A 16,238-nucleotide genomic window follows, 5' to 3' on the forward strand; every position below is an offset into this window, starting at 1 on the left:
TAGGCCTTATGGGATATGTATGCCCATCGTATCAGATTCCTGTTCAAATTCTTGCTGAATAAACTATATGTTTCAGTTTTTCCTTGCCCCAGACAACAAATCAGCACACATAAATCACATATAAATGATGTAAATGATTTCGAATGAACGCAGAAGCAACCGAGGAGCTGTTTGTTTGGGGTTAATTTGGACTACAACACCCGGCGGTCACTGCTTTGTTTGTAAGGATCTGGACGGGAGAAATTTATGAATGACGGCCGCTCCCGTCCAATTCCCCTCTGCACTGTGCCACTACCTCGCCAAATATGGTAAACAAAGCCACCAACACCAATTACATTTCACAGGGGAGTAAAAGAAGTCCAAACTTCCCTTCCCTCTTCTGCGCATGCGTTCTAAACAGGACTACCGGATCCCTGAAATCACACGCTCAGATCATGACGAACGTGTTTACAAAAAACTTCAAGCGCAATTCAGCCAATCCGTATTTCCGGCCACATTGTCCTGACAACCTAACTTCAGTGTAGAATTCGAAAATTAAATATTAAATATTTCACCCTGTGAAACAAGATTTTAACTATTTAACTACACTTCCCACGCTGCGCGGCTTTGGCGAGTTCGCGCCTCTCGCGAGATTTGCTCAGCGCGGAGTCATCGGGATGTTCGGCTGAGCCGCTGCAGCTCCGCAGTCATGGGTTCGAGGCTCAGTCGACGCGTCGCGGGGGTTGAAAATATCGATATTCAGACCAACTATAATTATCACTTTCCACCTAAAACAGGTACGTCTGCTGACTATCTGGACAACATTAACTTGTACTTATTTGTTTTTATATAATTCTTCTTTAAATAATATGTAAGTAATTAGTATGCAAGTTTTTTTGTACATACGTAATACATCTAATTGGCACACATAAATATGTCAAGTGCAGATTAATTTGTAATGGCAAACATCTAGATCTTGTGGTTGGTGAATTTCTATTGCTTTTTTATTCCATATTTAAACTAGACCCCAGTCCTAATAACCAGAACTGATCTCAGATCAGCATGAAAAAGCAGTATTTCCCTCACTCACTTCACCTTTCTCCTCATTTTAGGAAACTATTTTTCCAGCCACTTTTTTATAGCTGGGGAAAGATTTGACACGCCCCACCCGGATGGGTATCTGTTTGGTGAAAATACGGAGTTAAAGTTCCTTGGAAACAGGCCGGTGCAGGTATGGTGTGATGTATTCAGTGTGTTCATGTCTGGATGTCTGTAAGGGACATTTTCACTGAGAATGGCCTTATCTCGTCTGGCTTACTTGTGTATTGTTCCTCTTTACTCTTGTGTTCTGTGCTTGTGTTGCACCACGAGGAACGTTCGTTCATTCATATGATAAAAATGACAATAAGAACCTACCAGAAAAGTGCCAGAATATCTCGGGGATGTCACGTGTTAAACTTTATCCTCTTTCAGTTCCCGTATTTGACTCCAGCACCTAAGGAACCTGTGCAGACCCTCCGGAGCCTGGTGAACATCAGGAAGGACTCGCTGCGCTTAGTGCGGTACTGAAAAATATACTGCTGGTTATGGAGATGGTTTACATGACTGTCAACAGTACAGTAGGATATTTTATTATCATCGTCACTGCGTTTATGACGAAATTCCTTCATTTTCCCTCTTGTTGTTACAGATATAAAGATGGACCTGACGGCCCCACAGGTCCCGTATATGGCGTGGAGTTCATCTTTGATGCGGATGCTGAGGTGGCCATCACAGTGTGCTGCCAGGCGCGGGAGGAGCTCACCAGTGGAATGCCGGTGTAAGAGCTGCTTTTAGCAGGTGGACCTGGGAGGGGTCTCTCTCTCTCTCTCTCTCTCTCTCTCGATCGGGTTCTCTGTCGCACAGCACTCGTCACGAGTGTAACCGGAATCCTTAGAAACTGAAGACGCAGGTAACCTGACGACGGCAGCTTTTCCTCCAGGGTGTCCTCCTGAGGACTGTCCCAGTGGACCGATGGGTCGACCTGAGTAGAAGTGTTTGTCTGTTTCTGCATGTTTGTCATGGTCCAGGTACAGCCCCAACAGTCCCACATTTTTAGCAGAGACAGTTCTCTACAGGAGAGGTGTGAACCAGCAGTTCAGTCACCCGTCCTTCAGAATTGACTTCACCCAGTGGACGCCTGAGGAGGTGAGGACATCACAGCCTGTGTGTCTGCAGCATCTCTGAAAAACTGAATGACGTGTGCTTCTTTTATATTTGGACCAGCTGCACTTTGACCTTGACAGAGGGCTGTTTCCCATGGTGCTTCAGGCAGTGGTGGATGGAGCTGGTGGTAGGTTTGGGGTGGATACTGGAGAACCCGGCTGCTGCAGTGTCTGATTCCACCCTGATGTTCTGGGTTTTTTTTTAAGAGTCGTCTGGACACGCACACGTAATGCTGGCTGCGTTTGACAGAGTACGTACACATCATGATGAAAACATGACTTTAACAGGGTCTCAGTAGTAGAATTTCAACTTGACATACGTGTAGACAGAACATAGTGAAACGAGACGTTACTTCGGAACCTGGTGCTACATGGAACATTTCCGGAGTAACGTCATTTAAATGTTACATGTAGAACCAGGTTCCGGAGAAACGTTGTTTAAACGTTACATGTAGCACCAGGTTCCGGAGAAACGTTGTTTAAATGTTACATGTAAGACCCAGGTTCCGGGGAAACGTTGTTTAAATGTTCCATGTAGCACCAGGGTTCCGGAGAAGAACGTTTGTTAAATGTTCCATGTAGAACCAGGTTCCGGAGAAACGTTGTTTAAATGTTACATGTAGCACCAGGTTCCGGAGAAACGTTGTTTAAATGTTACATGTAGCACCAGGTTCCGGAGAAACGTTGTTTAAATGTTACATGTAGAACCAGGTTCCGGAGAAACGTTGTTTAAACGTTACATGTAGCACCAGGTTCCGGAGAAACGTTGTTTAAATGTTACATGTAGCACCAGGTTCCGGAGAAACGTTGTTTAAATGTTACATGTAGAACCAGGTTCCGGGGAAACGTTGTTTAAATGTTCCATGTAGCACCAGGTTCCGGAGAAACGTTGTTTAAATGTTCCATGTAGAACCAGGTTCCGGAGAAACGTTGTTTAAATGTTACATGTAGCACCAGGTTCCGGAGAAACGTTGTTTAAATGTTACATGTAGCACCAGGTTCCGGAGAAACGTTGTTTAAATGTTACATGTAGAACCAGGTTCCGGAGGTATGGGTTTTTTTTTTTTTAGAGTCGTCTGGACACGCACATGTAATGCTGGCTGCGTTTGACAGAGTACGTACACATCATGATGAAAACATGACTTTAACAGGGTCTCAGTAGTAGAATTTCAACTTGACATACGTGTAGACAGAACATAGTGAAACGAGACGTTACTTCGGAACCTGGTGCTACATGGAACATTTCCGGAGTAACGTCATTTAAATGTTACATGTAGAACCAGGTTCCGGAGAAACGTTGTTTAAACGTTACATGTAGCACCAGGTTCCGGAGAAACGTTGTTTAAATGTTACATGTAGAACCAGGTTCCGGGGAAACGTTGTTTAAATGTTCCATGTAGCACCAGGTTCCGGAGAAACGTTGTTTAAATGTTACATGTAGAACCAGGTTCCGGGGAAACGTTGTTTAAATGTTCCATGTAGCACCAGGTTCCGGAGAAACGTTGTTTAAATGTTACATGTAGAACCAGGTTCCGGGGAAACGTTGTTTAAATGTTCCATGTAGCACCAGGTTCCGGAGAAACGTTGTTTAAATGTTCCATGTAGAACCAGGTTCCGGAGAAACGTTGTTTAAATGTTACATGTAGCACCAGGTTCCGGAGAAACGTTGTTTAAATGTTCCATGTAGAACCAGGTTCCGGAGAAACGTTGTTTAAATGTTACATGTAGCACCAGGTTCCGGAGAAACGTTGTTTAAATGTTACATGTAGAACCAGGTTCCGGAGGTATGGGTTTTTTTTTTTTTTTAGAGTCGTCTGGACACGCACATGTAATGCTGGCTGCGTTTGACAGAGTACGTACACATCATGATGAAAACATGACTTTAACAGGGTCTCAGTAGTAGAATTCAACTTGACATAGTGTAGACAGAACATAGTGAAACCGTTTTCCAGAGACCGTTTTCGACCACAGGGAGAAAAAGTAATAACATTACAGAATAAATAGTTAATATAACAACGAATAGAAGTTCACAAACAACAAACTAACACAAGACGACACCATTTCACAGTTAACAGGGCAAAAATTGGACGTAACATAAACTAACGGATGGGAAATCTTTCAAATTCCCCTATTTAGTGCACTAATCAGGTTATAAGGTTGTTGGAGGTGGAACTGAGTTGTGAAGACGTGTTCTGCTGATGAATGAACGGTCTATTAATGGCAGGATGGACTATGTTTGCCGCGTAGTTCCCACCTCGCGTCATCATTTGATTATCAGCCGTAGCTGCTATCGGCAAACGGAAAACTACGTACCGGCCAGGGTTCAATAAATATAGTGCTTTTTAATATGGATTTAATGGGTATTTTTAAACCAAGCCTACTTTGTAGTGCACGGTTCTATAATCCCCCCTATGAATGTGGGAATGTCTTCTTCAAAAAGCCCCAGTCTTCTTTTCGAAATGTTTCATTCAGTTCTTTTGGTCCGTAAGGAACCTCCAGTCTTTCATCTTCACACTGACTGGCCTGCCATCTTTTTGTCTGCTTTTTATTCTTTGAGCAGAACGTAGATGGAAGTTTCTCAGTGAAGCCTCTCAAGCAAAAGCAAATTGTAAGTTGTTTTGTGTGAATAAATTTGGACCATTTTTCATGCTCTCAGTGCATCTGAGATTCAGCAGACGTCAAACAGGAAACGCTGTTCTGCCGCCATGCAGGTGGACGGTGTCACTTACCTGCTGCAGGAGATCTACGGAATCGAGAACAGAACCAGCCTGGAGACGAAGGTTGGTGCCCGTCCACGTCGTCTCAGTAAAACTCGCTTTGGTCCCGGTTCCTTCATCTTGGGCTAAAATTCTTATCGATCAGTTCTCCGCCATTTAAAAAGTATTTTGGAATATTTTAGATGGAAGACGAGGAGACCAGCGGGAAGTCCAGCGAGTGTGTGGTCTGTCTGGCAGACCTGCGGGACACACTCATCCTCCCCTGCAGACACCTGTGTCTCTGCAGCGTCTGTGCAGACACGCTGCGTTACCAGGCCAACAGCTGCCCCATCTGCAGACTGCGTGAGTGGTACATACACACACACCATACACACTCACCACACACACACACACACACACAAACCATACACACTCACCACACACACATACACACATACACACACACAAACCATACACACATACACACACTCACCACAAATACACATACTCACCACATATACACACTCACCACACACACATACACACACTCACCACACACTACACGACACATATACACACTCACCACACACACAACACACACCACACACATACACCACGCACACACACACACAAACCATACACAACACACAACACAAACCAACACACACACACACACACAAACCATACAACACACACACTCACCACACACAAACACCACACATACACACTCACCACATACACATACACCACACACATACACACTCACACATACACACGCACCACACACACACCACAAATACACATACTCACCACACACATACACACACACACCACAAATACACATACTCACCACATATACACACATACACACTCACCACAGCTTCACGCACACAAATACACACATGCATATTATATAATACATATATATAATACAGTATTGTTACATGGCACTTGATCAATAATATTCATGTATTTGTAATTGTCCCGCCATATTCTTAAAAATATATGTTATCTCGGCCTGTATTTTGTTATTAATGAGGCAGGCGAGCGTTATTTTTCGAACGCTGCTACCCCACAAACCCACTAGACCCACGCAACCTGCTTAGCCCAACTGGGCCGAGACAGGACGCAACAGTTATATACAGCATATAGACACCGTGCCTACAGTCGCAGAATCGAGCCAAAAATGATCAAGCCAGTGACTTGCACACACAATCCAGCTGTTCTGACAGTAAAATAAAGGCTCTTTTATTTTCTGACTTGTTCAAATGACTTTATGTGGCTTTACGAACGTGGTTGTCGTTTTATAATAATATTTCAGTGCTTCGTAACGGATGCACACCCAGCATCCAATCACCCATGCACATCAGTTGGTGTCAGAAGAGAGATTTTATTTCTGTGGGAACACAGCAGGGTACAGTCAGTGGCCCTCCTCTCATCCCCTCTCTGCTCCCGCAGCACACTGAGGCAACTGCCGGTCAATACAACTTGTAAAACATGATTAAATAAAACAAAATAAACCCACCACATGAATTCAACCAGTAACTCAGTCATTAAATGATATATATTAAACTATTTACAGGTGAGCCCAACAGTGACATTAAACAACAGTAAAATACAATTTAAAAAAAGAAAACGACGATCGTATAGTGGCTACGTCACATACATTTGACATTTAACATACCTGTGGGAACACAGCAGGGTACAGTCAGTGGCCCTCCTCTCATCCTACGAGACACATGCTTCTGCTAACACGTGGCGGCGAATAAAATTTCTCTTTTTTCTTTTTTAGAACCCAGCATAATACCAACAACATGACATAACATTAACAACTTTAATACACCTATATACAACACGTGATATGGAGAACACTGCACGCGCTGAGGTAACTGCACGTGAACGTGAGCTATAGAGGGCGCCATTAATGTAACCCTGACCACACAAACAACGTGGAACCAAAATGTCACACAGAGTTCACGACATACATACAATTATCTCACATAACATCCCGGCCACACTTTCATTAGGATTCATAAGAACCTGGAGCTAATCTGTGTGAAATGGAGAAAACACATTATTCCCTTAAAAACATACTAGTATAAGCTTGTCTGGGGGCTTCATATGAAGCAAGTGTCCAGAAAAGGACTGACGACAACGGGGTAGCGACATCTTAAAACCTCACAAACTGTTTCCCACGTTGTCGTCCCGTGGTACGTTTCGTTCACGCGTTATTAATATGATTTATTCATGAATTCATGGTTTATTAACCTCGTGTATCACACACACCGCCAGTCCAGCACTACTGGGATCCCGCTCGGCCACTCTGCTGCAGCCGGAGCCCGTATTCCACCACATGAAGCCGCCTGCCGCTATAAAACCCCGCGGTCTGGTCCCGGAACCGAACCGATAATCAGTAAACGCGCGTGCACGTATGCGCGCGCATATGTACAGTCGCGGCCACGCGGGGACGAGCGAGGCTTGTTAACGGTCACGAGACGTGATTGGCTCGTTTTAGCGTCACGAACGCTGATTGGTTAAAAAAACAAACATGGCAGTGATTGGCTCATATTTTGATGACGTCATCAAGAAAGGCCTATATATATAAAGCGGCGCAGACCCGGTTCTTTTTTTAGAGAGCTAGGAGAGACTTCAGAGTCGGAACTTCAGCAGAAACAGCGGCAATATCAGAACATATAAGGCAAAGAGAACCATGTTTACTAAATGCAAAACTGTTATCAAAGCCGCACGGCGGTATATTTGTCATGGCTTGAAGAAACTTGCAGGCAGAAGAAATAACTGCTGCAAGCGTCACAACACCATGAAAGCCAACGGAGGCAGTGACCATGCTGAAGCATACGTGATCCACAGAGTGCTGGATGAGAAAGAGTGCCTCCAACAAGAAATCACTCAGCTTCGCATGGAGCTTAATGATTCTGCACAGAAACTGGAGGAAGTGAAGGCCTTTGCTCACCACGTTAAAACGCGTCTTCACGAGGAGCGTCATGAAAGACTGCCGTATCGTGAAGCCATGATGTCCAAACTAAAAAGGCTCAAAGTTCTCAAACAGACTCTTGAGGACAAATTAGAGGATGGGCGGCAGCTTACAGAAGAACTTGAGCTTCACAATGCAAGACTGGAAAATGCCCAACTGCAGGGACAATTCCAGGAGCTAAAGGAGGAACAAGTTCAGGACCATGACGAATCAGAAAAAGAAGAGCTTCACAGAGTGCTGGAAGAGAAGACGTGCCTCCAAGAGGAAGTCACTCAGCTTCGCAGGGAGCTTAATGATTCTGCTCAGAAGCTCTAGGAAGTGCAGGCCGTTGCTGATCACATTAAAATGTGTCTTCACGAGGAGTGTCATGAAAGACTGGCGTATCGCGAAGAGGCGACACGAACACTAAAAAAGCTCAGAGTTCTCAACCACAATCTTGAGGAGCAATTAGGGGTCGAGCAGGAGAAATGACACGAAGCTGCAACACAATAAAACTATGAATAAAAAATAAAGATGTTTCCTTTAAAGTGAAGTGATTGTCACTTGTGATACACAGCAGCACAGCACACGGTGCACACAGTGACATTTGTCCTCTGCATTTAACCATCACCCTGAGTGAGCAGTGGGCACCATGACAGGCCCCCGGGGAGCAGTGTGTGGGGACGGTACTCCTTTATTTGGTGTAAAATACCTGAATAATATTGAATATTATATACGTACTGCAGAGGTCACACAACATGGGAAGAGGTGTTTTCATTATATTACCTTACCGCATTTACCAGACGCCCTTATCCAGAGCGACTTACAGTCAGTAGTTACAGGGACAGTCCCCCCCTGGAGACACTCAGGTTAAGTGTCCTGCTCAGGGACACGATGGTAGTAAGTGGGGTTTGAAACCTGGGTCTTCTGGTTCACAGGCGAGTGTGTTACCGCCTAGGCCACTACCATCCTGAGCTCCGAGCTACAGGAGTGTGTGTTTGATGTTGGTGAACATGGTCTCTCTCTCTCTCTCTCTCTCTCTCCCCCAGCCTTTAGGGCCTCTGCTGCAGATTCGTTGCACTGAGGAAGACTCCAGTGGCCTTCGGCCCAGTGCTGCCACTAACCACACAGCGCCGGCGGCAGGCGGTAAATGTCCACACACGTTCTCGCAGCCGCCACGCCATGCCACGCCCCCCTCAGATCTGTCGCATGTAACGCGTGGTGGTGCTGATCCCGCAGCAGAAGAACGCCGATCCCGTCCTGCCGGGCTACGAGCGCGTGTCCCTGCTGGAGGCGCTGAATGGTACAGCGCCCCCTTTCCCCTCCGGCCCCCAAACGCTGCGCCAGGAGCTGAACAAGGGCGGAGCCCTGCAAGTCCCCTGACCGGTAACACCGACAACTGGAGGAAGTAGGGTGGTACTCGCCTATGAACCAGAAGACCCGGGTTCAAACCCCACTTACTACCATTGTGTCCCTGAGCAAGACACTTAACCCTGACAGCATTTACCAGATGTCCTTATCCAGAGCGCCTTACAATCAGTAGTTACAGGGACAGTCCCCCCCTGGGGACACTCAGGGTTAAGTGTCCTACTCAGGGACCCGATGGTAGTAAGTGAGATTTGAACCCGGGTCTTCTGGTTCACAGGCGAGTGTGTTACCCATATTTAAACCAGTTGGATAAAATATTGAAAATGTTCCCTTCCTCTTACACCTGGCTGGAACTGAGCTGAGACTCGGGATGGGAAATGTGAGCCGGGACCTTGTTCTCCGCAGCGCACCGTGCTCTGCCGCCCCCATTCAGGAGGAGGAAGACGAGAAGCTGTGTGAGGCAGCTGGCATACGGCTCCGCCCCATATTCCCACGTGGCCCCACCCCCAACGGGGTGTGTTCCTCACTACTCCTTATACATCAGGCCAAAAACCACTCTTCCTTTTTACACACATACTTACTCTGTGCTCTTTGACCCACAGGCAGACGTTCCTCAGGGAACCACTGTGGTTGGGACTGACGTCCTCCAACAGAGCCATAGAGAAGCCAGCCGGCTGATGAGCACAGACAGAAACTCCCCTAATAAGAGCCAGGCTCTAAATGACCTGCCAGGTATGTCTACATCACCTCACCCGACTCGGCCTGTCCTTCATCTACACCTGGATGGAAGCTCTTTAACATCTCCCACACTGTGACACCTCCACACTGGCAGCCACAACACAGCAGCCCGCACCGAGCTCCACGTTCCAGGTCGGTTCACAACGGACCACACAATTCCATAATCAGGGGTTCATTTTTCCCAGAGACTGTTCTCCAACGGACCCAATCCACCATCTCTGAGGAAGGAGCTCTGTAGCATTGCCATCAGAGCCATGTCCGTTCCTCTGACGTGTCACCAGCTCACCCCGGGTCTAAATATGACCCCGCCTGCTCAGGTCCGACCAACCAACATTTCAATAAACATGCATTATTCGGCTTTATCCCTTTAATCCAGCCTGAAGACGCTGTAGTTATCAGCGTGTGTCCGCACGGTGGCGACACATCATACAGGACGTACGGATTTTCTTTCTAATTGTCAAATGTTGACTTCTAATAAAAATCTGTAAGAACGAGTGTGGCGCCTCTGTGTTCTTTATTTTAGGAGAACGAGAAGGAAAGGATTCAGTTCCATGGAGTCCATGGAGATGTTGAAATTCTGCAGCGCCACCTCTTACTCGCTGTGGCGGGACATGTGGCGCGTTTTCCGCGCCGTGGCGCGCTTTCTGGCCACCGTGGCGCCACAAAACATCTACACTTTCACGCTTATTTTGGGGCTCCCCGATGACCATAAAATGTACTTTTACAGAATTATCAGCAGGGACAGTGTCCCCCCATGGTAGTAAGTGGGGTTCGAACCCGGAACATCAGCTAGATTCCATTTCAGTATCTACATGGAATGACCACTTTAAGTCTTGACGGCTTGACGTGACGTGACGGAGGGTTCGAGCGGCGAGCAGCAGCCAATCAGCGCGCCGCGCCGCGCCGCGTTTAAAGCCGCCGGGGTCCCCGCGGGCCGCCAGAGCAGCGGCTCCTCGCTGGAGATGCCGGTGTTGATGTGCCCGGACATCGCCGCCAGGGTGAAGCAGAAGTGGCTGCTGCTCCACCCGGAGGACCGGGAGGACGCGGGCGGCGCGGTGACCCTGGACGACAGCCTGACCAGCCTGACCTGGCTGCAGAACTTCTCCATCCTCAGCGCCGACCCGGACCCGGACCCCGGACGCTGGGGCCCGCCGGCCGGAGACGCGCCTCGGTCCCCGGAGGAGGAGGTCGACTACCGGACCGACCCGCTCGCCAAACCGCCGCACTCGTACGCAACGCTGATCTGCATGGCCATGCGGGCCAACCCGTCCAGCAAGATCCCGCTGTCCGCCATCTACACCTGGATCTCCGACAACTTCTCCTACTACCGACACGCAGAACCCAGCTGGCAGGTGCTCCTCCACAACCTCATACTGGAACCATGCTTGTGTGTGGTGTGTGTGTGGATGTGTGTGTGTGGTGTGTATGTGTGTGTGGTCTGCATGTGTGTGTGTGGTCTGCATGTGTGTGTGTGTGGTGTGCATGTGTGTGTAGTGTGTGTGTGTGCATGTGTGGTGTGCATGTGTGTGTAGTGTGTGTGTGTCTGGTGTATGTGTGTGGTGCTAATGAGGCTTTGTAGTAATATGGCTTGTGCATTTCAAATAGTCAGCTGGCACTGGCTGCCAATGAGCTTCTCCACACACACATACACACACACACACACACGCATACACTACAAACACACCACACACACATATACATACACACACAAACCACCCCCCCCCACACACACACACACACTACAAACACACCACACACATATACACTACACACACACACACACGCATACACTACAAACACACCACACACACATATACACTACACACACACACACACGCATACACTACAAACACACCACACACACATATACACTACACACACAAACCACCCCCCCACACACACACACTCGCATACACTACAAACACACCACACACACATATACACTACACACACACACACACGCATACACTACAAACACACCACACACACACTAAACACACAAACCACCCCCCCACACACACACACTCGCATACACTAAACACACCCACAACACATACAACCACACACACACACACACGCATACACTACAAACACACCACACACACATATACCCTACACACACAAACCACCCCCCCCACACACACACACTCGCATACACTACAAACACACACACACACATATACACTACACACACAAACCACCCCCCCCCACACACACACACACACTACAAACACACCACACACATATACACTACACACACACACACACACACACAAAACACACCACACACACACACACACACACACACACGCATACACTACAAGCACACACACACACATATACACTACACACACAAACCACCCCCCCACACACACACACTCGCATACACTACAAACACACCACACACACATATACACTACACACACACGCATACACTACAAACACACCACACACACATATACCCTACACACACAAACCACCCCCCCCACACACACACACTCGCATACACTACAAACACACCACACACACATATACACTACACACACAAACCCCCCCCCCCCCCCCACACACACACACACACACACACACTACAAACACACCACACACACAGCGGAAAAGACTGCCGTGTAATCCATTTATTTAACAAAGTAACTGTATTCTGATTATCACGTAACGAAATACAGTTACTCAGTTACTAAGGTGGTAGTAGCCTAGCGGGTAACACACTCGTCTATTAACCAGAAGTCCCAGGTTCAACCCCACTTACTACCATCGTGTCCCTGAGCAGGACACTTAACCCTGAGTGTCTCCAGGGGGGGACTGTCCCTGTAACTACTGACTGTAAATCGCTCTGGATAAGGGCGTCGGGTAAATGCTGTAAATGTACTCATATTTTGTATTGTAAATACGTAACGCCGGTACGTGTATTCCTACACACACACCTCACCAGTTTCCAGGTGGGCGTCCCTGGGAAAGCTGCCATTACCGGCAGTGTTTTTATATATTCCATGAAATATTACGCTGCTGCTTGTTAAAATACGTTGTCTGCTCTCCAGAATTCCATCCGGCACAACCTGTCTCTGAACAAGTGCTTCCGGAAGGTTCCCCGGAGGAAAGATTGAACCGGGGAAAGGAGGTTCTGGCAGATTGACCCCCAGTACGCAGACATGTTTGTGGACGGAGTTTTCAAGCGGCGCCGCATGCCGACCTCGCACCCCGGCAGGCGGCGCCACAGAGCGGCAGAAACGGACCCCTCCGGCCTCGGGGCCGAGCCGGCGCGGGCCACCTCGCCCCTGCTGGCCCCGGCCCGAGGGGACTTCGACCTGGCCTCCGTCTTTGACGACGTCCTCCGCGACGGCAGCAGCGCGTTCGAGGACCTGGACATTGACTCGGCCCTGAGCTCCCTGGGGTGCGGGGCGGAGCCGCTGGCCTACCGAGACCCCGGCGGCGGCCTGAACGCGCCGGGCCAGCTGCGCTACTACGAGGGCGCGGCGCTGTTCTCGGATCAGCAGTGCTGGCCAGAGGTCAAGGAGGAGGTCCACTCTGTCCCACTGACCACGGATCAGGGGTTCGGCTTCACCGAGGGCTTCTTCCCCGACATTCACCTGTGGGAGAGGGCGGAGTCATACATGTAGCCCCACCCCCACTGACCTGTGCTGGTCTGGGGACATATACAACCGCCTGTTGTGCTATATTAGCATAATTAATTATTAATACATCGAATTGTCTTATTAATCCTTTCATTGATTTTTCTACAAGAACTATGCTGCATGGAAATGTGTTTTTTAATGGAACGTTGAGTCGTAGATGAATTTAGGGCTGATTAGTGGTGCTGTTTGTTAAATTAGGGATTTTAAGCACTTTCAGGACAGAAACATCCCGCCTCTTCCTGCTTGTGGACAGAGTTTCATTTTCAGAATGGTTGCTTATAAAATCCGATTTTCCAGCAGAGCTTAAGACTAAAGAATAATTATTATTAAGGAACAAAAAAACTACCAAATGTGACTGCTGATGTATTTCTTGTCTTTTTTATTTGGAGTGTTGGTGGAATAAACAGAATGTTCTCGGAATGGAAGGTTCCTGCAGATTGGTACGGTTAAAGGGCTCGAGCGAGGAGGCTGATGAAGGCCATGAAGATAGCGTTATCTCTCAGGAGGCATCTGTCTGCAGCGTGACGTCCCTTTGTGCCACTCTGCTTTATGTGCCACTGCCACAGCGGGTGGCACTGATACCGCCGATGGTCACTTTTAATCAGACATCAGGCCTGTTCAAACGTACAGCTTCATTTAAACCATTTAAACCTGAGAAGATGAAGAACGCGAAGTGATGCCACGTCACAGATGTGGACCCAGAACGTCTTGCCACGGTTCATCAGGCTTTCGGAGGTTTTGGGCCTGTGAGATGAGTTCCTCCCACTGACTGGTCCTAGATGTGTGTGTGTGTGTGTGTGTGTGTGTGAGAGAGATATGATGCAGACGTGCTCTGGTTCAGTCATCGCTGGTTTTTGCTGAACAACCAACGTGAAACTTGGAGGTTCTTTGGGCCCCGCTTCTTCAGCGCTACATAACATGTTAGTTAATGTTTAGTGCCTATTTGTTAATGTCACATCAAGTTAAATGAACAGAATCACTAATTTCACTAATTATCTGCATCATGGAGAAGAGGAAGTAACTGCCATTTATGGCCACCAGATATTGATCTTTATCTTTAGTATAAAATTATACATTTGGTAATAGCCTAGCAAGTAGGACACTGGGGACAGTGGTGGCCTAGCGGTTAAGGAAGCGGCCCCGTAATCAGAAGGTTGCCGGTTCGGATCCCGATCCGCCAAGCTGCCACTGAGCAAAGCACCGTCCCCACACACTGCTCCCCGGGCGCCTGTCATGGCCGCCCACTGCTCACTCAGGGTGATGGTTAAATACAGCGGACACATTTCACCGTGTCACTGTGTGCTGTGCTGCAGTGTTTCACACTTTCCATTCTCCTGTGAACCAGAAGACCCGGGTTCAAACCCCACTTACTACCATTGTGTCCCTGAGCAAGACACTTAACCCTGAGTGTCTCCAGAGGAGGACTGTCCCTGTAACTACTGATTGTAAGTCGCTCTGGTAAATGCCGTAAATGTACATTCTGCATTTTAAGTGTAAATAGTCTTTTATGATGTTTTTTATGATGCCATACATCCATCACCGATTCCTGAATGCAAATGCAGACGTGCTTTCTGGAATCATTGTTGCGAGGAAATTGAAAATGCGGCTGTAATCAGCCATTACCGAGTCCTGCAATTATCTGTCCCTCACCAACCACATCCTGGCTGAAAACTCACAGCTTTTCTTTCATGCTGCCGGTTTTGATGTGCTAATTCTACTGATGGTGGCATAAAGCGCACTAATAGGTACAAACTCCTCCCCCACAGGGAAGCAGCGGGTCGGTGACGTGGTTGACATCCATCTGCACATATCACAGAGTCACACCAACATCACACACACAGTCACAGGCTGATGCGTGTGTGCAGCAACAGCCTGACCGGACGGTGAAAGACATTCCCGGGGGAAGTCGGCCGTCTCTGTGGTCAACCGGGAGTGCAGCCAGGGGCCAGATGCACGACGTGGGAGCAAAGCCGAGCACAACGGCCATTTTTCTACACACATCTGTCACATTGTGTCATTTTCATACACAATGACACCACATACAATCATGAGTTGGACATGGAGTCAGACTACAGGTAGTTCAAGTTGGTCCAGGTTGGTCCATTATGTGATTAGAGGTCACTTGGAAGGTCAGTTGGAAGGTGGTTAAAAGCATCATCAGATTCATAACAGAAAATTTTAGGGTCACAGCTTCACGAGAACATCAAACCGTCACTGATCAGCTTGAAGGTCATTGCATAATGGGTCAAATGGTAAGTTAACGTGCAGGTTGGACCATCGTGGACATTTATAATGATGATTTGGACCGTGTTTGGACAGAGGGTGCTGCCAGATCATCACTCACCACTTATCCTGTGCACACAGACCTTGGCTCTGCTACAGTCCTAGTAGGATACAGTCCTGTTCCACACGTCCTTCACAGCAGAAACGTATGCCAGGACCTTTGTGAAAAGCCCAGTGGAAAGGTCACCCGCGCAGCTGTCCTCCATTTACTGGCACTGGGAGAACTCTTTAAGAGCATTTTGTTTTCCTGGTGGTTGAATGGAAAATAAGCTCCTATTATCTGGCAGAGGGTAAATCTCTCTCTGGGGGTCTGCATTTGCATAAGCATGGTCTCCCCGAGGAGAAGTGG

General features: G+C 47.8%; 2 protein-coding genes across 9 annotated transcripts; both read left to right on the forward strand.

The window, feature by feature from the left end:
* Positions 1-401: 401 nt before the first annotated feature.
* mgrn1a (mahogunin, ring finger 1a) lies at positions 402-10,451 on the forward strand. Of its 8 annotated transcripts, none has more exons than XM_028989680.1 (15): positions 402-776; positions 1,092-1,210; positions 1,453-1,541; positions 1,670-1,798; positions 2,049-2,166; positions 2,245-2,311; positions 2,391-2,434; positions 4,744-4,791; positions 4,895-4,963; positions 5,083-5,242; positions 8,900-8,996; positions 9,090-9,236; positions 9,577-9,732; positions 9,821-9,950; positions 10,051-10,451. In XM_028989680.1, the coding sequence occupies exons 1-11, from the start codon at positions 689-691 to the stop codon at positions 8,932-8,934; spliced, it is 966 nt and encodes a 321-aa protein (XP_028845513.1). In that variant the 5' UTR covers positions 402-688; the 3' UTR covers positions 8,935-8,996; positions 9,090-9,236; positions 9,577-9,732; positions 9,821-9,950; positions 10,051-10,451. The 8 variants fall into 8 exon arrangements, with proteins under 8 accessions (XP_028845513.1, XP_028845512.1, XP_028845509.1 ...); XM_028989679.1 differs by having other exon boundaries at positions 10,142-10,451; XM_028989676.1 differs by having other exon boundaries at positions 9,821-10,451.
* Positions 10,452-10,803: 352 nt separating this feature from the next.
* foxj1b (forkhead box J1b) lies at positions 10,804-13,998 on the forward strand. Its single transcript, XM_028989675.1, is given in 2 exon segments — positions 10,804-11,308; positions 13,013-13,998. Coding segments are annotated over 2 exon segments (969 nt in total). The 5' UTR covers positions 10,804-10,918; the 3' UTR covers positions 13,592-13,998.
* Positions 13,999-16,238: the final 2,240 nt, after the last annotated feature.

Source organism: Denticeps clupeoides, chromosome 8 (assembly GCF_900700375.1).
Source record: "Denticeps clupeoides chromosome 8, fDenClu1.1, whole genome shotgun sequence".
NCBI lineage: Eukaryota > Metazoa > Chordata > Actinopteri > Clupeiformes > Denticipitidae > Denticeps > Denticeps clupeoides.

Bases quoted from the DNA above. Each gene is read 5' to 3' on its own strand.
- mgrn1a (XM_028989676.1), top strand. From the start codon at position 689: ATGGGTTCGAGGCTCAGTCGACGCGTCGCGGGGGTTGAAAATATCGAT. The intron at 1,211-1,452 runs GTATGGTGTGAT...ATCCTCTTTCAG, and splicing joins TTGGAAACAGGCCGGTGCAG to TTCCCGTATTTGACTCCAGC. The intron at 4,792-4,894 runs GTAAGTTGTTTT...GCCGCCATGCAG, and splicing joins CTCTCAAGCAAAAGCAAATT to GTGGACGGTGTCACTTACCT.